Here is a 25,483-nt window from a genome sequence, read left to right as displayed (position 1 = left end):
AAGTGTTAGAACATGGCCATTCCCCCAAATAGCTGAATTATCATAGAAAAGAAAAGGAATGGATGTGTGAAACTGAGAACATTTTTTTATATAATTTAACTTACATTAACTGGAACTTCCAGCATTACAAAAAAGTGAGCGAACCATGTGAATCGACTCACTTTAAAGAATCAGACTTTTCTAATGCTGCTGCTGAAAGAATAAATAGTTTCGGATAAATAGGTTCACTGAAATTAATCAGACTTTCCAAATTTGCATATGAGAAGAAGAGGTGTTTAGGATGAACCGATTCCTTTGATGAATGTCTGTTCTTTGTTTCATTGCCTCTGTTGATGGCTGCTGTTCAGAATATCAGTTTGATAATTACCTAAAGACACACTGCCCTCTAGTGGAGGCAATTCATCACAATATGCACAACTGTCTCCCACTTCATATAGATAGTGTTATACAGTGTTGTTAAATAAAACAGACAAATAAAATAGTTAAATGTGAATAGATGAAAACTCGCATGTAACCGAAGTATTAAAGTTACTATAATTACAGCTGAAATTCAAAAGAAAGTAAGAAAAAAATATATATATATATTTTTTTTAAATGCCAAAAACAGTGACAACTTAACCTTCTGGGGTCTGAGGATTTTTTCGGCCCCTGGAGAAGTTTTGACATGCCCTGACATTTGTGTTGTTTTTAGTATCTTAAAAACATATTAATGGCTAAACTCTAATAACACTGTAATCAGCACAAAGTGGGCTACAATAATATGTGAGCAGCATGTATATGTACATGATTGTGTTTTTGAGAAAGCAACATTTATGCGTGGTTAGTGAAAAACTAAAAAATTTTAATCACTTGAATAAGGCCATAAAACACATACACCACATTGGTTCACAGAACTGGATCATGTAGCCTAGAGTTTTTGCTTCAAAATTATGTGAAAATCATCTTGTTTTACCTGCTCACAGAAAACAAATTGATTGATTGATTGATTTACATTTTCTAAGACTCTTTTTGTGTAGAAAGGGTCTACTGCGAGAGGGCGTCAACTATCATGCATTATGCTGTGATTCACACCTGAGAAGACAAAGGCCCACATAATGAGCTGCATAATGAGCCTTTCAGCCAGGTGTGTGACTGAGAGGGAAGAGTTACAAGAAAGAATGTGAGGACAAAATAAATTGGTATATTTTTTGTTTGGAGTTTATTTAGAATATATTTAACTATCAGACAAAATAACTTTAGAAGTTATTAATAACACAGAAGACACAATCAGGAGCTGTGCAAAAAAACCCCAAAGTGTAAACAGAGTACAAGATTAAAAAGGGTGTAAGGTTTGCAGAAGCCCACTAACCTACTCTCTCACATAGCACACAGAACTGAACAGCTATACATCTTTGTGCCACTCTAGGAAACAGTTCCTTTTCAGCTGAACACACAAGTGAACATCACATGCCTGGCATTTCCAAGGAGTGTCCTGCCTCTTGCCATGCTTTGCTTTGCAAAGCACACAGATCTGGCGACCAGCAGTGGCATGAGGCCTGCTCAGCTCCTGGAACTGACACATGGTCAACACTGGTCCGTTTTGGTGGTATTTTCTGTTACACACCACAGAGCTCTGCAACTAGTTCTTCCATAAACACCTTGTGGCTCATGGTGCCATAAAGCTCTTTGTGTACAATAAAAGCATTGGTGGCAGCAATGTCCAAGAAGTGTAGAAATAGCTTTCTGTACCACTTCATTGTTTTGTGCTGTGTACTGTAATACTGTAACAGCTGATCAGACAGGTCAGCGCCCCGAATGTGCTGGTTGTAGGCAGTCACAGGTGCAGGACGTGGAAAACTCTTTGTCCTCCATCCATTTTGTGTTTTCGCCCTCCTCTGCACATTGTCTCCTGTATAAGCAGCATGGATGGTGGAACAGACAGACACCTCTCGTGTGTCCATCCATTTCACAAACACAAGATGTTTGTCTCGAATCCACCTGATGGAGCCCCTCACAGATTTTTTGGAGAGTGAGTTAGCTGCATTCCGAGGGCAATCTTTCCTGTTGTCTCTGTAAGTCCCACATGCACCAAACTTCAAAGCAAACAAGTCTGTTAGGAGCTTGGGACTGGTGTAAAAATCATCCATGTATACATGGTACCCAGAGCCCAAAACTCTCCGGTCTAACAGAGATGTCACAGCGTCATATGACAGTCCATGGCCTGTGGGAAACTTGTTCTTTCCTGTGTAAACAGCAAAATCTACAGTATATCCGTTTGATGAGTCCGTAAGAGCAAACAGCTTGAAGCCCAACCTGGTTGGCTTGGCTTTCATGTACCGAGTCATTCCTGCGTTTGCTTTGCATGCCACCATTCTTTTATTCACTGCCAAGTTTTTTCTTGGATGATAGATAGCCTTACATGCATGCCGGATAGTGTCCATGAGGGGTCTGACCCTGAAAAGACGGTCGTGTTCAGCTGTGCCCCTCTTTCTGTCATTGTCCTGGTCTGCATCTGGGTGACTCATGTGCAGATTCCATGAAATGGTGCGGTATCTGTCCCTTGACATGACTGTGGCAGGAAAAGGAACAGAGAAAAGATTGTCCTGCCGCCAGTAGTCTCTGATGGTACTCAACTTCACCATGGCCATGTAGAAGAGTAGCCCAATGTAGCAGTACAGCTCACTGATGCTGACGTCTGTCCATTTATATTTTATGGCCCTTTGCACATGCCCTGGCAGCCTGAGCATTGGTGTTTCGACACAGAGTCGACACAGCAGTTTCAGAAAAAAACCTTTTGAATAGACTCATGGGAGTGTGTGCATCACATGGTCTTAGCTGTGGTCCAGGTTCCTGTGTGGGCACACTGTAAAAAATGTGGAGTAAGATTTACTTGAAAAAACTTTGCAAATTTTTTTCACTCAGAAAAGGCAAGAAAATTTACAAACTTTTGCCAAGTAAAAGCCTAAACATAATTATTAGTAGGTTTAATTAGACATATTTAAGTTAAAATTTAAGTTCCCAGTTAATTTTGTTGACTCTTTGTTTGTAAATTTTACATTATGTAATGCTTATCACTGTAAAAAAATGTAAAAAAATTTCCTTCTTTTGCACTCATATATTTTAAGTAAAACTCAAAACACATTGAATTAAATAAAAATCTGCAAGTTTTTTACAATTTACTTTAACAAGGCAACACTTGAAAACCACCATTCTACTACAACATGTGATTCACTTGCAAACATGCAAGTAAGCATGTAGACAGGCTATTTATAATTTTAAGATAATATACTGTACCTACTCTATAAAATGAATAGTCAAATGAACACAGAGACCTCAAATACTTGGTACATCACACACAATGACGGTAACAATCAGTGAATAGTGTTTGAGTATGAATGGGTCATTTTGAGTAGAAAATGATGAACTCCAGGTGTCACAAAACAGTATGTTCCTAAAACAAACAACAACTAACAACTAAAAACTATACAACTAACAACAAAAGCAACCCATAAAACAGTGTACATTTTTAATTATTCATGCCCCACTGCATGATGGGAAATATGGGATCATAAATTTTGATATTTACTTAAAGAATCCTTGTAAACATAACAAACGGTTCTAAGTAAAATATACTTGAGTTTTTTTTTTACTTTAATTTCTACTTAGGCAGTTCCATTTGAATTTACTATGTATTTAAGTAAAATAAATAAAAACGAAACCTCAAGTAGCTTATTGAATTAAACGTGATATTTTGAAGTAAAAAGACAAAATAGGATTTGTTTGTAAAATTTACTTAACTGATGCTATCTTTATTTACAAGTTCAAAAAATCACTTTTTACAGTGCAGGAATCTCAGAGCCTGTGGAGCCATGTCAACATCAGCCTCTGTTTTCCATGAGCAAGTGGACTGCTTATTTGCTTTAGCTCTCTTTGCCACAGGTTCGTTTGCACTGTTATTCTCACATCTGAAATAAAAAAAAATAATAAAATAAACATGCTGTTTACACAAATAAACTACATTATTAACATTATTATCTATGAGATTCTGAATGGAATTGAAAACTGAACAATACCTGCGTCCCTTTCCTGTGCGAGATGCAGGTAAAGGCGAGAGTGGTGTATTCACAGTCCTAAAAAAGTGTTGTAAACAACTGTTAGCATTTATTAACAAAGTGCTGTAAATACTATTATATACAGTATAATACACTTTACTATATGGTTCAAAACCACTATAGTATTTACTATAAATTACTATAGTATTTCTTCATGTGGGCTATAGGCATAACAAAAGTACAATTTCTGTTAACCCATACAGGAAGATTTACTTATTGTGTCATCCCAACCACAAATAATGTTACCATACTGGCATAATAAAAGTACAACTACTGTGCACTTACTCAGTATGATTTTCCAGGGAACTCAAAACACGACACTCGCGTGCCTTTGTTGTGCAAGATGCCGGTGATGCAGCCACAGTCCTAAACGAAAATTGAAATTGTTGTTAGCAATTACCAGAAGATTCATAACTGATAATAAACTTCATCACTGATAAGAATGGAGACGCGTATATGTCTGTCGATGGGCCACTTATCGGTGACATTTACAGCTTTCTGATACATTTACACCTCGGACAATCGTGATAACGCATTTCACCATTTGTAAAAATATAATCTTAACAATCCACAATGAAAAAAAGAAGAAAAAAGAAACATGGTTATTTTTTTAATCGGCCTAAAGCATTATATATATATATATATATATATATATATATATATATATATATATATATATATATATATATATATATATATTATATCATTATATAGGCTAGCCTATATATCCTCATTATATATAGTTAAATACGCGCTTTGTAGGCTACAACATTCAAAAATATAAGTGGCCGGTAACGAGATATTTTATATTATCAATTTTACTCTGAAAAGCTGATTTTAGTCTGACAATAGCCTATTTGGAAACATCAAGATTTTTTTAAAAAAAAAAGGCTATAGCTGAGCAACATTTTCAGTCATGAAGGTAATAATAAAAGGCTTACTCGTCAGGAATTATATCCTCCGCTGGATCCAGACGTTCTTCAAAATGCAAAAATTCTTCATCTGAGTCATGTTCTTCCTCTGAGGAGAAAGTAGCATCTTCGTCGCTGTCCAGAACCATCCGAAGTGCTTCTTCATCCGTGTAGCGTGCCATCATGCAAACGCGCAGAACAAGTAAGTAATTCTGTGATGAAGCTTGACGTTTTATGGCATTTCTCGGGGGCGTGTCCGTGATTACCTGACTCACCTCACTTCATTTCCATATGAACAGCGCGCTCACAGCGAGGCGGGAACACATTAGAGAAACCGGAGCACTCCTTACTTTCACACGGATTACATAAACATAGATTATTTTTGTCTTGAATTGGTTTATTTAAGAGTAGACATTTCAAGCTTTCTATACATATATTTATCTTGTCTTTGGGGCAAGTATTGGCTGAGATTTGGGTTGTTTTATTTATGTGTCTGTGAAGAGAGGTGACAGAGACAGAGATGGCAGAGAACGCACTCTGTTTATTTTCTTTATTCTACAAAAGCACAGAGTTTTGTTGTTATTAGGAGTGTATACAAATAAAAGTAGACCCTTTACAGATTCGATTGATGTTTTGCTCTTATCTGTACGATCAAAACTGAAAGTGTAATTTTAGTTTATTTCGGCGTTATCAGGAGATTATGCCACAAAACGCGTATCCGCGTTTGTCGACCACTTATATATATATATATAAATTATAAAAAATAATAAATAAATGCTAATAAAAATATAAATACATAATAGAATAGTATATACAACTACATAAACTCGCATTAAAATGAAAACTGAAAATATAAAATGAAAATAGATAGGTAAAAGCTAATATATATATATTCAGACAGCTTATTGTGTGTGATGGCTCTCAGTTTCACACATCCATTCCTATACATGAGCAATTGCTCAGGATGTGATCGTCTCAAATGGTGCAGAGACTTGTGCTGACTTCTTTTCTTTTCTATGATAATTCAGCTATTTCGGGGAATGGCCATGTTCTAACACTTATTCACAATACAATGGGTCAAATGCAAAAGGGGTCCCTGCTCCATTCACCAGGTAAGAGTCCGTTTCCTAAAAAAGGTTTAGGATTAGCATGTACACGTGTGATTTTCTCAGGGTTTTCCAGTATCACAACATTTACGCTCCAGCTGTTTTCTGATGATCACTGACTGTAATGTGAATTGTGTGCTGTCAAACATCTGCATCAGCAGGAGCTTCTCCAGAAGACAAACATCCATCTAAACATTGACGTGTGAGCCTTGCAAAATATTATAGCTGCAAAAACAGGAACTCTCTGGTTTAACAGTCAGGATTAGGATATTTATGAGTCATATATTCTTATAAAGTCACACAAGCAAAATTAGAAAAAGTACAGTTTTCACAATTTCATTCTCAGTAATGTGTTACTAAGTTGTTGAGTTGTTGTGTTGAGCAGACACTAGTAGTGGAAAGTCATTAGTCAAAAAGAAATCCCTCAAAACAACCTTAACCTGATGTAAAAGCTTCAATCAAAGTTTTTCACACAGCTTAACCTTGATAACATGCAGAAATATTGACACAGACACAGAACAACCATATACAGTATTAATATGCCTGCTGGGGAATAAGTGTAATGCCTGTAATGGTCTAAAAAAGTAAATCAGTGAGATCTTTATAGCAGTATAGCAGACTACTAATATAAAATACATGTAAATATCAGTTTTCACTCTGTATCTCCCAATAATATGTCTTAGTAAGATGACTTAGATGTATAGTTTTATGATCAAAAGATCTGTAGTTTTTAATGTGGGGTATAATTTGATGCGATACAATGATGATAAATGACAACAAATAAATGTTTCTCAGAGATGGATCATATTTGAATTTCTGTATGGATAATCAAGTAAACCAAAATTGCTTCAGTTCAGTAAGTGTTCATCTTTCATCATTCTAATTTTCTGAGATACTGAATTTGGGATTTTCCTTAGTTGTCAGTTATAATCATCAAAATTAAAAGAAATAAACATTTGAAATATATCAGTCTGTGTGTAATGAATGTATATAATATACAAGTTTAACTTTTTGAATGGAATTAGTGAAATAAATCACCTATTTTATGATATTCTAATTATATGACCAGCACCTGTAGATAGTGTTATACAGTGTTGTTAAATAAAACAGACAAATAAAATAGTTTGTGAATAGATGAAAACTTGCATGTAACTGAAGTATTAAAGTTACTATAACTACAGCTGAAATTCAAAAGAAAGTAAGAAAGAAAAAAGAAAGACATTTTTATTTTTTTTAAATGCCAAAAACAGTAACAACTTAACCTTCTGGGGTCTGAGGGTGTTTTGGGCCCCTGGAGAAGTTTTGACATGCCCTGACATTTGTGTTGTTTTCAGTATCTTAAAAACATATTAATGGCTAAACTCTAATAACACTGTAATCAGCACAAAGTGGGCTACAATAATACAAACCCGATTCCAAAAAAAAGTTGGGACACTGTACAAATTGTGAATAAAAACAGAATGCAATGATGTGGAAGTTTCAAATTTCAATATTTTATTCAGAATACAACATAGATGACATGTCAAATGTTTAAACTGAGAAAATGCATAATTTTAAGGGAAAAATAAGTTGATTTTAAATTTCATGGCATCAACACATCTCAAAAAAGTTGGGACAAGGCCATGTTTACCGCTGTGTGGCTTCCCCTCTTCTTTTTATAACAGTCTGCAAATGTCTGGGGACTGAGGAGACAAGTTGCTCAAGTTTAGGAATAGGAATGTTGTCCCATTCTTGTCTAATACAGGCTTCTAGTTGCTCAACTGTCTTAGGTCTTCTTTGTCGCATCTTCCTCTTTTATGATGCGCCAAATGTTTTAAAGATATGGCTTCTTTTTTGACATGTAGAGTTGTAGCCAGCAACGGCGAATGGCACGGTGGATTGTGTTCACCGACAATGTTTTCTGAAAGTATTCCTGAGCCCATGTTGTGATTTCCGTTACAGTAGCATTCCTGTATTTGATGCAGTGCCATCTAAGGGCAAGAAGATCACGGGCATCCAGTATGGTTTTCCGGCCTTGACCCTTAAGCACAGAGATTGTTCCAGATTCTCTGAATCTTTGGATAATATTATGCACTGTAGATGATGATAACTTCAAACTTTTTGCAATTTTTCTCTGAGAAACTCCTTTCTGATATTGCTCCACTATTTTTCGCCGCATCATTGGAATAATTGATCATCCTCCCACCATCACTACTTATAACAGACACTGCCACACTGAGAGGCTCTTTTTAATACCCAATCATGTTGCCAGTTGACCTAATAAGTTGTAAATTGGTCCTCCAGCTGTTCCTTATATGTACATTTAACTTTTCCGGCCTCTTATTGCTACCTGTCCCAACTTTTTTTGGAATGTGTAGCTCTCATGAAATCCAAAATGAGCCAATATTTGGCATGACATTTCAAAATGTCTCACTGTCAACATCTGATATGTTATCTATATTCTATTGTGAACAAAATATACGTTTATGAGATCTGTAAATTATTCCATTCCTTTTTTACTCACAATTTGTACAGTGTCCCAACTTTTTTGGAATCGGGTTTGTGTATGTGAGCAGCATGTACACTATGTACATGATTGTGTTTTTGAGAAAGCAACATTTATGCGTGGTTAGTGAAAAACTAAAATTTTTAAATCACTTGAATAAGGCCATAAAACACATACACCACATTGGTTCACAGGACTTTTGAGAATTGGATCTTGTAGCTTAGAGTTTTTGCTTCAAAGTTATGTGAAAATCATCTTGTTTACTCGCTCACAGAAAACAATATATTGATTTACATTTTCTAAGACTCTTTTTGTGTAGAAAGGGTCTATGCGAGAGGGCGTCAACTATCATGCATTATGCTGTGATTCACACCTGAGAAGACAAAGGCCCACATAATGAGCTGCATAATGAGCCTTTCAGCCAGGTGTGTGACTGAGAGGGAAGAGTTACAAGAAAGAATGTGAGGACAAAATAAATTTGTATATTTTTTGTTTGGAGTTTATTTAGAATATATTTAACTATCAGACAAAATAACTTTAGAAGTTATTAATAACACAGAAGACACAATCAGGAGCAAAACTGTGCAAAAAAAACCCCAAAGTGTAAACAGGAAGAGTACAAGATTAAAAAGGGTGTAAGGTTTGCAGAAGCCCACTAACCTACTCTCTCACATAGCACACAGAACTGAACAGCTATACATCTTTGTGCCACTCTAGGAAACAGTTCCTTTTCAGCTGAACACACAAGTGAACATCACATGCCTGGCATTTCCAAGGAGTGTCCCATGCCTCTTACCATGCTTTGCTTTGCAAAGCACACAGGTCCGGCGACCAGTAGTGGCATCGGAGGCCTGCTCAGCTCCAGGAAAAGGCACATGGTCAGCACTGGTCCGTTTTGGTGGTATTTTCTGTGACACACCACAGAGCTCTGCAATTAGTTCTTCCATAAACTCCTTGTGGCTCATGGTGCCATAAAGCTCTTTGTGTACAATAAAAGCATTGGTGGCAGCAATGTCCAAGAAGTGTAGAAATAGCTTTCTGTACCACTTCATTGTTTTGTGCTGTGTACTGTAATACTGTAACAGCTGATCAGACAGGTCAGCGCCCCGAATGTGCTGGTTGTAGGCAGTCACAGGTGCAGGACGTGGAAAACTCTTTGTCCTCCATCCATTTTGTGTTTTCGCCCTCCTCTGCACATTGTCTCCTGTATAAGCAGCATGGATGGTGGAACAGACAGACACCTCTCGTGTGTCCATCCATTTCACAAACACCAAGATGTTTGTCTCGAATCCACCTGATGGAGCCCCTCACAGAATTTTTTGGAGAGTGAGTTAGCTGCATTCCGAGGGCAATCTTTCCTGTTGTCTCTGTAAGTCCCACATGCACCAAACTTCAAAGCAAACAAGTCTGTTAGGAGCTTGGGACTGGTGTAAAAATCATCCATGTATACATGGTACCCAGAGCCCAAAACTCTCCGGTCTAACAGAGATGTCACAGCGTCATATGACAGTCCATGGCCTGTGGGAAACTTGTTCTTTCCTGTGTAAACAGCAAAATCTACAGTATATCCATTTGATGAGTCCGTAAGAGCAAACAGCTTGAAGCCCAACCTGGTTGGCTTGGCTTTCATGTACCGAGTCATTCCTGCGTTTGCTTTGCATGCCACCATTCTTTCATTCACTGACAAGTTTTTTCTTGGATGATAGATAGCCTTACATGCATGCCGGATAGTGTCCATGAGGGGTCTGACCCTGAAAAGACGGTCGTGTTCAGCTGTGCCCCTCTTTCTGTCATTGTCCTGGTCTGCATCTGGGTGACTCATGTGCAGATTCCATGAAATGGTGCGGTATCTGTCCCTTGACATGACTGTGGCAGGAAAAGGAACAGAGAAAAGATTGTCCTGCCGCCAGTAGTCTCTGATGGTACTCAACTTCACCATGGCCATGTAGAAGAGTAGCCCAATGTAGCAGTACAGCTCACTGATGCTGACGTCTGTCCATTTATATTTATGGCCCTTTGCAGATGCCCTGGCAGCCTGAGCATTGGTGTTTCGACACAGAGTCGACACAGCAGTTTCAGAAAAAAACCTTTTGAATAGACTCATGGGAGTGTGTGCATCACATGGTCTTAGCTGTGGTCCAGGTTCCTGTGTGGGCAGGAATCTCAGAGCCTGTGGAGCCATGTCAACATCAGCCTCTGTTTTCCATGAGCAAGTGGACTGCTTATTTGCTTTAGCTCTCTTTGCCCACAGGTTCGTTTGCACTGTTATTCTCAAATCTGAAAAAAAAAAAATTAATAAAATAAACATGCTGTTTACACAAATAAACTACATTATTAACATTATGATCTATGAGATTCTGAATGGAATTTAAAAAACTGAACAATACCTGCGTCCCTTTCCTGTGCGAGATGCAGGTAAAGGCGAGAGTGGTGTATTCACAGTCCTAAAAAAGTGTTGTAAACAACTGTTAGTATTGATTAACAAAGTGCTGTAAATACTATTATATACAATATAATACACTTTACTATATGGTTCAAAAACACTATAGTATTTACTATAAATTACTATAGTATTTCTTCATGTGGGATATAGGCATAACAAAAGTACAATTTACTTATTGTGTCATCCAAACCACAAATAATGTTACCATACTGGCATAATAAAAGTACAACTACTGTGCACTTACTCAGTATGATTTTCCAGGGAACTCAAAACACGACACTCGCGTGCCTTTGTTGTGCAAGATGCCGGTGATGCAGCCACAGTCCTAAACGAAAATTGAAATTGTTGTTAGCAATTACCAGAAGATTCATAACTGATAATAAACTTCATCACTGATAAGAATGGAGACGCGTATGTCTGTCGATGGGCCACTTATCGGTGACATTTACAGCTTTCTGATACATTTACACCTCGGACAATCGTGATAACGCATTTCATCATTTGTAAAAATATAATCTTAACAATCCACAATGGAAAAAAAGAAAAAAAAAACATGGTTAATTTTTGAATCGGCCTAATAACATCGTATATTTACATATAACATTATATATATATATATATATATATATATATATATATATATATATATATATATATATATATATATATTATATATATATATATTATATAGGCTAGGCTATATTTCCTCATTATATATAGTTAAATACGCGCTTTGTACAACATTCAAAAATATAAGTGGCGGTAAGGAGATATTTCATATTACCAATTTTACTCTGAAAAGCTGATTTTAGTCTGACAATAGCCTATTTGGAAACATCCAGATTTAAATAAATAAAAAAAGGCTATAGCTGAGCAACATTTTCAATCATGAAGGTAATAATAAAAGGCTTACTCGTCAGGAATTATATCCTCCGCTGGATCCAGACGTTCTTCAAAATGCAAAAATTCTTCATCTGAGTCATGTTCTTCCTCTGAGGAGAAAGTAGCATCTTCGTCGCTGTCCAGAACCATCCGAAGTGCTTCTTCATCCGTGTAGCGTGCCATCATGCAAACGCGCAGAACAAGTAAGTAATTCTGTGATGAAGCTTGACGTTTTATGGCATTTCTCGGGGGCGTGTCCGTGATTACCTGACTCACCTCACCTCATTTCCATATGAACAGCGCGCTCACAGCGAGGCGGGAACACATTAGAGAAACCGGAGCACTCCTTACTTTCACACGGATTACATAAACATGGATTATTTGTCTTGAATTGGTTTATTTAAGAGTAGACATTTCAAGCTTTCTATACATATATTTATCTTGTCTTTGGGGCAAGTATTGGCTGAGATTCGGGTTGTTTTATTTATGTGTCTGTGAAGAGAGGTGACAGAGACAGAGATGGCAGAGAACGCAATCTGTATATTTTCTTTATTCTACAAAACCACAACGTTTTGTTGTTATTAGGAGTGTATACAACTAAAAGTAGACCCTTTACAGATTCGATTGATGTTTTGCTCTTATCTGTAGGATCAAAACTGAAAGTGTAATTAGTTCATTTCGGCGTTATCAGGAGATTATGCCACAAAACGCGTATCCGCGTTTGTCGACCACTTATATATATATATAAATTATAAAAAATAATAAATAAATGCTAATAAAAATATAAATACATAATAGAATAGTATATACAACTACATAAACTCGCATTAAAATGAAAACTGAAAATATAAAATTAAAATAGATAGGTTAAAGCTAATATATATATATTCAGACACCTTATTGTGTGTGACGGCTCTCAGTTTCACACATCCATTCCTATACATGAGCATTTGCTCAGGATGTGATCGCCTCAAATGGTGCAGAGATTTGTGCTGACTTCTTTTCTTTTCTATGATAATTCAGCTATTTGGGGGAATGGCCATGTTCTAACACTTAATCACAATACAATGGATCAAATGCAAAAGGGGTCCCTGCTCCATCCACCAGTTAAAGAGTCCTTTGTCTAAAAAAGGTTTAGGATTAGCATGTACACGTGTGATTTTCTCAGGGTTTTCCAGTATCACAACATTTACGCTCCAGCTGTTTTCTGATGATGACTGACTGTGATGTGAAGTGTGTGCTGTCAAACATCTGCATCTGCAGGAGCTTCTCCAGAAGACAAACATCCATCTAAACATTGACGTGTGAGCCTTGCAAAATATTATAGGTGCAAAAACAGGAACTCTCTGGTTTAACAGTCAGGATTACGATATTTATGAGTCATATATTCTTATAAAGTCACACAAGCAAAATTAGAAAAAAGTACAGTTTTCACAATTTCATTCTCAGTAATGTGTTACTAAGTTGTTGAGTTGTTGTGTTGAGCAGACACTAGTAGTGGAAAGTCATTAGTCAAAAAGAAATCCCTCAAAACAACCCATAACCTGATGTACAAGCTTCAGTCAAAGTTTTTCACACAACTTAACCTTGAGAACATGCAGAAATATTGACACAGTCACAGATAACCATATACAGTATTAATATGCCTGCTGGGGAATAAGTGTAATGCCTGTAATGGTCTAAAAAAGTAAATCAGTGAGATCTTTATAACAGTATAGCAGACTACTAATATAAAATGCATGTAAATATCAGTTTTCACTCTGTATCTCCCAATAATATGTCTTAGTAAGATGACTTAGATGTATAGTTTTATGATCAAAAGGTCTGTAGTTTTTAATGTGGGGTATAATTTGTATAATTTGATGCGATACAATGATGATAAAGGACGAAAAATAAATGTTTCTCAGAGATGGATCATATTTGAATTTCTGTATGGATTATCAAGTAAACCAAAATTGCTTCAGTTCAGTAAGTGTTCATCTTTCATCATTCTAATTTTCTGAGATACTGAATTTGGGATTTTCCTTAGTTGTTAGTTATAATCATCAAAATTAAAAGAAATAAACATTTGAAATATATCAGTCTGTGTGTAATGAATGAATATAATATACAAGTTTAACTTTTTGAATGGAATTAGTGAAATAAATCACCTATTTGATGATATTCTAATTATATGACCAGCACCTGTAGATAGTGTTATACAGTGTTGTTAAATAAAACAGACAAATAAAATAGTTTGTGAATAGATGAAAACTTGCATGTAACCAAAGTATTAAAGTTACTATAACTACAGCTGAAATTCAAAAGAAAGTAAGAAAGAAAAAAGAAAGACATTTTTATTTTTTTTTAAATGCCAAAAACAGTAACAACTTAACCTTCTGGGGTCTGAGGGTGTTTTGGGCCCCTGGAGAAGTTTTGACATGCCCTGACATTTGTGTTGTTTTCAGTATCTTAAAAACATATTAATGGCTAAACTCTAATAACACTGTAATCAGCACAAAGTGGGCTACAATAATACAAACCCGATTCCAAAAAAGTTGGGACACTGTACAAATTGTGAATAAAAACAGAATGCAATGATGTGGAAGTTTCAAATTTCAATATTTTATTCAGAATACAACATAGATGACATGACAAATGTTTAAACTGAGAAAATGCATAATTTTAAGGGAAAAATAAGTTGATTTTAAATTTCATGGCATCAACACATCGCAAAAAAGTTGGGACAAGGCCATGTTTACCGCTGTGTGGCTTCCCCTCTTCTTTTTATAACAGTCTGCAAATGTCTGGGGACTGAGGAGACAAGTTGCTCAAGTTTAGGAATAGGAATGTTGTCCCATTCTTGTCTAATAATCTGCTTCTAGTTGCTCAACTGTCTTAGGTCTTCTTTGTCGCATCTTCCTCTTTATGATGCGCCAAATGTTTTAAAGATATGGCTTTTTTTTTGACATGTAGAGTTGTAGCCAGCAACGGCGAATGGCACGGTGGATTGTGTTCACCGACAATGTTTTTCTGAAAGTATTCCTGAGCCCATGTTGTGATTTCCGTTACATTAGCATTCCTGTATTTGATGCAGTGCCATCTAAGGGCAAGAAGATCACGGGCATCCAGTATGGTTTTCCGGCCTTGACCCTTAAGCACAGAGATTGTTCCAGATTCTCTGAATCTTTGGATGATATTATGCACTGTAGATGATGATAACTTCAAACTCTTTGCAATTTTTCTCTGAGAAACTCCTTTCTGATATTGCTCCACTATTTTTCGCCGCAGCATTGGGGGAATTGGTGATCCTCTGCCCATCTTGACTTCTGAGAGACACTGCCACACTGAGAGGCTCTTTTTATACCCAATCATGTTGCCAGTTGACCTAATAAGTTGTAAATTGGTCCTCCAGCTGTTCCTTATATGTACATTTAACTTTTCCGGCCTCTTATTGCTACCTGTCCCAACTTTTTTTGGAATGTGTAGCTCTCATGAAATCCAAAATGAGCCAATAATTGGCATGACATTTCAAAATGTCTCACTGTCAACATTTGATATGTTATCTATATTCTATATTGAACAAAATATACGTTTATGAGATCTGTAAATTATTCCATTCCTTTTTTACTCACAATTTGTACAGTGTCCCAACTTTTTTGGAATCGGGTTTGTGTGTGAGCAGCATGTATATGTACATGATTGTGTTTTTGAGAAAGCAACATTTATGCGTGGTTAGTGAAAAACTAAAATTTTTAAATCACTTGAATAAGGCCATAAAACACATACAGAACATTGGTTCCCGGGACTTTTGAGAACTGGATCTTGTAGCCTAGAGTTTTTGCTTCAAAATTATGTGAAAATCATCTTGTTTACTCGCTCACAGAAAACAATATATTGATTTAAATTTTCTAAGACTCTTTTTGTGTAGAAAGGGTCTATGCGAGAGGGCGTCAACTATCATGCATTATGCTGTGATATCACACCTGAGAAGACAAAGGCCCACATAATGAGCTGCATAATGAGCCTTTCAGCCAGGTGTGTGACTGAGAGGGAAGAGTTACAAGAAAGAATGTGAGGACAAAATAAATTTGTATATTTTTTGTTTGGAGTTTATTTAGAATATATTTAACTATCAGACAAAATAACTTTAGAAGTTATTAATAACACAGACGACACAATCAGGAGCAAAACTGTGCAAAAAAAACCCAAAGTGTAAACAGGAAGAGTACAAGATTAAAAAGGGTGTAAGGTTTGCAGAAGCCCACTAACCTACTCTCTCACATAGCACACAGAACTGAAAGGCTATACATCTTTGTGCCACTCTAGGAAACAGTTCCTTTTCAGCTGAACACACAAGTGAACATCACATGCCTGGCATTTCCAAGGAGTGTCCTGCCTCTTACCATGCTTTGCTTTGCAAAGCACACAGGTCCGGCGACCAGTAGTGGCATCGGAGGCCTGCTCAGCTCCAGGAAAAGGCACATGGTCAGCACTGGTCCGTTTTGGTGGTATTTTCTGTGACACACCACAGAGCTCTGCAATTAGTTCTTCCATAAACTCCTTGTGGCTCATGGTGCCATAAAGCTCTTTGTGTACAATAAAAGCATTGGTGGCAGCAATGTCCAAGAAGTGTAGAAATAGCTTTCTGTACCACTTCATTGTTTTGTGCTGTGTACTGTAATACTGTAACAGCTGATCAGACAGGTCAGCGCCCCGAATGTGCTGGTTGTAGGCAGTCACAGGTGCAGGACGTGGAAAACTCTTTGTCCTCCATCCATTTTGTGTTTTCGCCCTCCTCTGCACATTGTCTCCTGTATAAGCAGCATGGATGGTGGAACAGACAGACACCTCTCGTGTGTCCATCCATTTCACAAACACAAGATGTTTGTCTCGAATCCACCTGATGGAGCCCCTCACAGATTTTTCGGTGAGTTTACAAAAAAATTATTGAAACCATTAACCACATCTTCTTTGTTTTTTATTATCTGCACCAAAACTTCAAAGCAAACCAAGTCTGTTAGGAGCTTGGGACTGGTGTAAAAAATCATCCATGTATACATGGTACCCAGAGCCCAAAACTCTCCGGTCTAACAGAGATGTCACAGCGTCATATGACAGTCCATGGCCTGTGGGAAACTTGTTCTTTCCTGTGTAAACAGCAAAATCTACAGTATATCCGTTTTGATGAGTCCGTAAGAGCAAACAGCTTGAAGCCCAACCTGGTTGGCTTGGCTTTCATGTACCGAGTCATTCCTGCGTTTGCTTGTGCATGCCACCATTCTTTCATTCACTGCCAAGTTTTTTCTTGGATGATAGATAGCCTTACATGCATGCCGTATAGTGTCCATGAGGGGTCTGACCCTGAAAAGACGGTCGTGTTCAGCTGTGCCCCTATTTCTGTCATTGTCCTGGTCTGCATCTGGGTGACTCATGTGCAGATTCCATGAAATGGTGCGGTATCTGTCCCTTGACATGACTGTGGCAGGAAAAGGAACAGAGAAAAGATTGTCCTGGTGCCGCCATAGTCTCTGATGGTACTCAACTTCACCATGGCCATGTAGAAGAGTAGCCCAATGTAGCAGTACAGCTCACTGATGCTGACATCTGTCCATTTATATTTATGGCCCTTTGCACATGCCCTGGCAGCCTGAGCATTGGTGTTTCGACACAGAGTCGACACAGCAGTTTCAGAAAAAAAACCTTTTGAATAGACTCATGGGTGTGTGTGCATCACATGGTCTTAGCTGTGGTCCAGTTTCCTGTGTGGGCAGGAATCTCAGAGCCTGTGGAGCCATGTCAACATCAGCCTCTGTTTTCCATGAGCAAGTGGACTGCTTATTTGCTTTAGCTCTCTTTGCCACAGGTTCGTTTGCACTGTTATTCTCACATCTGAAATAAAAAAAGAATAATAAAATAAACATGCTGTTTACACAAATAAACTACATTATTAACATTATGATCTATGAGATTCTGAATGGAATTGAAAACTGAACAATACCTGCGTCCCTTTCCTGTGCGAGATGCAGGTAAAGGCGAGAGTGGTGTATTCACATCCCTAAAAAAGTGTAGTAAACAACTGTTAGCATTTATTAACAAAGTACTGTAAATACTATTATATACAGTATAATACACTGTACTATATGGGTTCAAAAACACTACAGTATTTACTATAAATTACTATAGTATTTCTTCATGTGGGATATAGCATAACAAAGTACATTTCTATTTGACCCATACAGTAAGATTTACTTATTTGTTGTCATCCAAACGACAAAAGAATGTTAACCATACTGGCATAATAAAAGTACAACAACTACTGTGCACTTACTCAGTATTGATTTTCCAGGGAACTCAAAACACATACACTCGCGTGCCTTTGTTGTGCAAGATGCCGTGGTGAAAAGCAGCCATCAGTCCGAAACGAAAATTGAAATTGTTGTGTTAGCATTTACCCAGAAGATTCATAACTGATATAAACTGCATTCACTGAATAAGAATGAGACTCGTATATGTCTGTCGATGGGCCACTTATCGGTGACATTTACAGCTTTCCTGATACATTTACACCTCGGACAATCGTGATAACGCATTCATCACCATTTGTAAAAATAATCTTAACAATCCCCAATGAAAAAAAGAAGAAAAAGACATGGTTATTTTTTTAAAATCGGCCTAAAGCATTAATATAATATATATATATATATATATATATATATATATATATATATATATATATATATATATTATATCATTATATAGCCTAGCCTATAATCCTCATTATATATAGTTAACATACGCGCTTTGTAGGCTACAACATTCAAAATATAAGTGGCCGGTAACGAGATATTTTATATTACCAATTTTACTCTGAAAAGCTGATTTTATTCAGACAATAGCCTCATTGGAAACATCCATATTTAAATAATTTTAAAAAAAAACAGGCTATAGCCTGAGCAACATTTCAATCAGGAAGGTAATAATAAAAAGGCTTACTCGTCAGTCAGATTATATCCTCCGCCTGGATTCCAGACTTTCTTCGAAATGCAAAAATTTCTTCAATATCTGAGTCATGGTATTCCTCTCGAGAGAAAAGTATCATCTTCCCGTCGCTGTCCAGAACCAGCCGCAGTGCTTCTTCAGCCGTGTAGTCGTGCCATCATGCAAACGGCGCAGAACAAGTAAGTAATTCTGTGATGAATCTTGACGTGTTTATGGCATTTCTCGGGGGCGTGTCCGTGATTACCTGACTCACCTCAACTTCATTTCCATATGAACAGGCGCGCTCCACAGCGAGGCGGGAACACATTAGAGAAACGAGAGCACTCCTTACTTTCCCACGGATTACATAACCATAAATTATTTGTCTTGAATTGGTTTATTTAAGTAGTAGAAACATTTCAAGCTTTCTATACATATATTTATCTTGTCTTTGGGGCAAGTATTGGCTGAGATTTGGGGTTGTTTTATTTATGTGGGCTGTGAAAGAGAGGTGACAGAGACAGAGATGGCAGATAACGCACTCTGTTTATTTTCTTTATTCTACAAAAGCACAGAGTTTTGTTGTTATTAGGAGTGTTATACAAATAAAAGTAGACCCTTTACAGATTCGATTGAATTGTTTTGCTCTTATCTGTACGATCAACTGAAAGTGTAATTAGTTCATTTCGGCGTTATCAGGAGATTATGCCACAAAAGCGCGTATCCGCGTTTTGTCGACCACTTATATTATATATATAAATTAGAAAAAAATAATCAAATAAATGCTAATAAAAATATATATTACATAATAGAATAGTAATGCACCTGCTGCAGGAGGTTTCTATTCCATACAATATATATTTTTTAAAGAATTCACATAAGATTCCAAGAATATTTTTTGTTTGTTTGTTTTGTGACTGTAAATGGGTGTTTGGGTGTAAATGGGTCTTAACAGGGCAATAAAATATTTGATATAGGCTTCATAAACGCATAATTTTTTAAGATATCATCCTCAGATTTGAAATGAAGCATGACCATTGGTTATAAGTTGCAATAGTATATTCACATAATTATGTATATTAATGTTAAAATATTAATATTTTTATACATTTAATAAATATATTCTTAATATTTGTTGTTTTTATTTTTGAGCTTATATAACTTCAATATTAATAATATATGATTAATTTTGAGTTTTGAACTTGAGCCAAAACACTCAAGCTTTCTAAAGTATATGTTGGTTAATGTTGTCTATGTCAGAATGAATTATGGGGCAGCAACCTTTTTTTTTATTTTTTAGGTAGGCTATCATATTGCATTACTTGCCAAAATTGGGGCTGTCTGGTTAACTTCATAAATAAGGTACCATGGGATTACTTTATTTTTACAAACATCAGTGTTATATATTTTTTCTTGAGGCTTGGGAGAGATCGCGTGCAAGTTCCAGAGCTGTTTCTGAGCTGCAGGGTAATCGAGCGCCGGCAGGGGGTGGAGCGGGTTCTAGAATCTGTGGGAAAAAAAGCGAGAAAGAAGCAGCACTTGAATTTCTGACACAAATGGAGTCAGTGACAGATGCAGCTCCGTTAATTCTCAAATTCACGTTTCTTTACCTACGGCTTTTGTCTTGTGGTTGTATTTTCTATTTTTGAGCTTCGTTTCTTTGTGTTGATTTCTTTAACTTTTTGCCTGAGAGGGGATTCCGGCAAAACGTTTCAGTGAGAGCTCCGAATGGAGATTGCTTTCACAGCCTTTAACGTTAAAGCTCCGTTAATAACAGACTTTTTTTACTCAAATTTACGTTTCTTTATACCGCGGCTTTTGTCTTGTGGTTGTAAAGTTATTTATTTTGTTTTTACGGGCTCTTTTTTGTTGATATCGTTCACTTTTGCCTGAGAGAAATTCACGAAAACGTTTCCTGTAGAGCTCCGACCGGAGAGGCGTTTTCACAGCCTTTAACGTAACGTTAATTGTATTTTTCCCACCCATGGCCTCTGCCGGAGTTTCCATCTTGGAATCGCGGATCCTTCAACAATTTATCCGGGACTTACAGAAAATCAGTAAGTGCCTTTACCATCACTACTAGGAGAACAAAAAAAGTTCAGTGCCGACAACCCTTGTCAGGCTGTGGAAAATTTTTCATTTTGAGGTGACCCTGAAATCCTTTAATGCTCTGCTTCGAAGATAGCGTGTATGCTTCCTGCCCTGTTTTTTTACAATAATTTATGTGGAGAAAATCATTTTATAGAATGTATTGCTATGAAATATAATTTTTGTGATGACTCTTTGTCTTTACTAAGGAGAGACAATCCTGACTGCAAAAAAATGGATGCTGTCCCGATCGAGGGGAGGTCACCGTGTCTCCACCTGGTGCCTCACATGGCCGAGACTTCACCACTGCCTTGGCCGCCTTCAGCCTGTTACTATGTATTCAACCCAGAGTATTAGGTGGAAGCTTCAGCACAACACTGGAGTTTGTTCAGAGGTATTTTTTTACTCTTAAATAGTTTGATTGCAGTGTAAAACAAATTGACAATTAAAAGCTGTCTAAAATCATCTACTCCCTTGGAAATCAGGGGTGAACCGACACTGGTCTCACGGTTCGGGTTCGATTATGACATCATATCATCAATTCAGTTCACTCGATATCACAATGCATCGCGATGCACCGCATTCAATTTAAAATTTTTCTTTTCAAAAGTGATGTGCGCCTGTTCTGAAAGTGACAATCCAGTTGGGAGTAAAGTTGTTTATGCCATTAAGAAAGGAAAATCTGTCATATAAATTGTTTTAAAGAAATGTTCATTTAAAAGCAGCGCTCATTAATAAGTGTATTATGTTAACATACCATAACATACCATACCATTACCATAACGCTGTTGAAGGTTACGATCATCCATTTATAATCACGCATAACAACACAGAATAATTGTTATTTGACCATCAGGTGCGGACAGGGATGGACTGGGACTAAAAAACGGCCCTGGACTTTGACTAGGCCTGGCCCAAAGCAATCGGCGTGCAGAAACTCGACAACAACAACAATAACGCTTCTGGCATGAGTGTGTCACAAGACTTTAATTGTGGCTCATGATACTATACCATTCAAATTATAGCAATAGCACTAATGTTGACTAGATGTTGAGCTGGAGTGGGTGTCTTTCTCTCGCTCTTGGTCTAACCTCTCAACCTGGACAAACAAATGATGGAATGTATTTAAAAAAAAAAAAAAAAGGTTTTATTCAAAGATAGCATGGAATATGTTATATAATATGTTGTTATAACAGCATATTATACACCCATTCCATGCTGTCTTAAATGAATTTATTACTTTTTATATCTTATTCATTTATGCAATTCATCTTACTGCACAAATACACACACATCTAAATGAAAATACACCATTACAAATGTAACTTCTGTATTCAAAATCTTCAAAGTTTGTAAGCATTAACTGTAACCTTAACAACATTTAAAAGTAAAAGCACAAACATATTTCTTAATATTAGCTAGTGCATGTGGCATTTTGCAGCTAAATGTTGAAGTTTAGCTGTTTTAACTACTGTAATCATTAAAAAGTAGCAACCTGAATATTCATATCACTGGCAATCACAGACATTCTGATTCTGACGGGATTAGTTTTCAGAGGATCACTGAGTTTGCTAAGCAAAAACAGTAGGTAATTTGCTCTGGAATTATTACAGAGGTTGCAGTGAAAACACAGACATGGCAGATCTGACCGGGATTAAAATCACTGGGCACGCTCAGAAACAATGATTTCTTAACCACCCCCCTGTAAAAGTAGTCCCGGCCCAAATAGGGCTTCTACAGCATTTATTGCTAATCTTTCTAAATAAAAGCTAATTTCTACTCTACTTCATTTCTACTTTGAAGTAGCCTTTGCCATTATTAAAACAAAAGCTGTATTTGTTTTTGAAATAGCCTGTTTTACAACTCCCCCAGAGTTAAACAGTTGAGTTTTTAACATTTTTTGGAAACCATTCAGCTGATCTAATGTGTTTTTCTTTCTTTAATTTGTAATAGCTCAACTAGGATTCTAGGTCTCCAAGGTCAGGGCACAAGAGGCCATAGACCTTTGGTCATGGCAGGGAAGCTTATTTTCCTTCTGTTTTTAAATGTTCATGCAAATGTTAAATATTTTTATTTTTCAAAGTTCAGTGTTTTATTTTATGTCATTATTGCCATAGTGTTATTTATTGCTCTTTAGAATGTGGTAATAAACAGTTATTTGCACAGCTTCAAAAGTAGTTCAATTTTTGACCGTGATAGTATCAATTTGCATTATTGTTCACATAGCAACCAGTCAATGGAAACTAGTGAATGAACTAGTAACAGTCTGCTCTGTAACTTTACAAACTTGTAATGAAATAGCCTCGCTTTTGTAAAAATTTTCTTCAAATGTAAATTAAATTTAGCAACAGTAGAATAAGCTGATAATAGACTTCATGCCATTAGAAATTACAAACATAGAATGTATGTTATCTCACGGTATAACGGCATGTCCAATGTCCATTATCCCTATGTTGTACTCCCTGGTTAAAGCAATCGATCTGCCCGTCAGTGTCTGAATCGGTGTATAACAAATCATTACTTCTTAGAAGAACATACACATCTGAAATGAGAAAGTAAGTGTGCTTAACCCATTTAGCAAGAGTGTTTAGTAAAATTTAGCCTTAATAATCCACAGTATGTATAGGCGTATGACAATGTGTAGTAAACTACCTATAAAATCATTTAAAGTTAGAGTGAGATGAAACTAGATCAGAACACAAAGCAAGCTGTTGCTAGCTAGCTGCTAATTTTATTAATAATTTTTATGGTAAAAAATTACACTATTACACCTTTTAACGCTACGTTTTTAATGATACTTTTTAATTGATATGATTACACTAAAATAATTATCAGGTCTATCAAAAAAGGATTTTATCTTTCAAAACCATGAAAGCCAGTTGTGGAAAAATCACAGCTTTTTTTGCAAAGAGTGCAAGAAAGGATGACAGTGAGAGTGACAGGTAATATCTGTGTCTGATAATTGCATAATTTGTAAATAGATAAATAGTGATACCTTTGACATTTCAAATATACTTTGGTATCGATGATGTATACATGTAAAATAAGTTGTAATCGCTTTCTTTTACTATCTAGCCTGACAGTGAACGTTTTTTCATGAATAAATAGGACAAGAAAAAAAAATCACAAATTGTTTCTTATTGTAATTATGTTTCTTATTGTATTTATTTTACAATTAACATTTATTGCCGGCTTACGTTTGGCGGATCATGGGTACTAGGGTACTCTTTGCTGTGTGTGGATGACCATGTCGGTCAGCCAACACCGAAGACCAATTTTGACCCAGGAAAAACCCTGAGTAATTAATCTTACTGCACAAATAATAATATCACATCTAAATGAAAATACACCATTACAAATGTAACTTCTGTATTCAAAATCTTCAAAGTTTGTAAGCATTAACTGTAACCTTAACAACATTTTTAAAAGTAAAAGCACAACATATTTCTTAATATTAGCTAGTGCATGTGGCATTTTGCAGCTAAAATGTTGAAGTTTAGCTGTTTTAACTACTGTAATCATTAAAAAAGTAGCAACCTGAATATTCGCTATCACTGGCAATCACAGACATTCGCATTCGGACGGGATTAGTTTTCTCAGAGGATCACTGAGTTTGCTGTAAAACAGTAGGTAATTAGGCTCTGGAATATTACAGAAGGTTGTGTGAGAAAAACACAGACATAGCGGGTCGGACGGGTTCCGTCCACCAGAATACGTCCTGGCCAGAAACACAGATTTCTCTTTTGACCCCTGTAAAAGTAGTCCGTCGAATGGGGCTATAGTCTGCTAATGACCGTCAGATTCTCGAACCATGATTCCTTTAGACGATTACGCCAGATGGTTAAAACAACTGATCTGTCCAACTTACTGAACTCACGGTATCTGAATCAGTGTATAACAAATTGACACTTTGCAATATGGTTCCATTTATTAGAAGCTCTAGTTAACTACATTAGTTAACATTAACTATTAATAAACTGCACTTCTACAGCATTTATTAATCTTTCTAAATGTTAATTTCACTTACTTCATTTACTAGTAGCCTACATTATTTAAATAAAAAGTTGTATTTGTTAAAAGAATACTCCACTTTTTTTGGAAATAGGCTTGTTTTACAACTCCCCCAGAGTTAAACAGTTGAGTTTTAACATTTTTGAAACCATTCAGCTGATCTAATCATGTTTTCTTTCTTTAATTCTCTCAGGGCTTCAACTAGGATTCTATAGGTCTCCAATGGCTCCAGGGCATGCAAGAGGCCATAGACCTTTGTCAAGTGGTAGGGGAAGTTTATTTTCCTTTCTGTTTTAAATGTTCATGCAAATGTTAAATATTTTATTTTTCAATGTTCAGTGTTTTTATTTTTATGTCATTATTGCCATGTGTGTTATTTGTTGCTCTTTAGAATGTGGTAATAAACAGTTATTTGCACAGCTTCAAAGTAGTTCAATATTTTGACCGTATTGTATCAATTTGCATTATTGTTCCGTCATAGCAGCCAGTCATGTAGAACTAGTGAA

At 36.4% G+C, this 25,483-nt stretch overlaps 1 protein-coding gene across 1 annotated transcript; it reads right to left on the bottom strand.

Moving 5' to 3' along the window:
* Positions 1-1,595: 1,595 nt before the first annotated feature.
* LOC109113093 (piggyBac transposable element-derived protein 4-like) lies at positions 1,596-18,047 on the bottom strand. Its single transcript, XM_042764003.1, has 3 exons — positions 17,899-18,047; positions 17,660-17,789; positions 1,596-2,829 (listed from the first exon to the last, which is right to left on the bottom strand). Exon 3 carries the CDS (start codon positions 2,724-2,726, stop codon positions 1,596-1,598), a length of 1,131 nt encoding a protein of 376 aa, XP_042619937.1. The 5' UTR covers positions 2,727-2,829; positions 17,660-17,789; positions 17,899-18,047.
* Between the last annotated feature and the right edge of the window lie 7,436 nt (positions 18,048-25,483).

This window comes from Cyprinus carpio, chromosome A1, assembly GCF_018340385.1.
Source record: "Cyprinus carpio isolate SPL01 chromosome A1, ASM1834038v1, whole genome shotgun sequence".
In the NCBI taxonomy this organism is placed as follows: domain Eukaryota; kingdom Metazoa; phylum Chordata; class Actinopteri; order Cypriniformes; family Cyprinidae; genus Cyprinus; species Cyprinus carpio.
The sequence above is the reverse complement of the archived record's forward strand: the minus strand, read 5'-3'. Positions and strand labels throughout refer to the sequence as shown.

What these genes read in the sequence shown, in the direction of transcription:
- LOC109113093 (XM_042764003.1), bottom strand. Translation starts at nt 2,726, where the DNA reads ATGCTCAGGCTGCCAGGGCATGTGCAAAGGGCCATAAAATATAAATGG.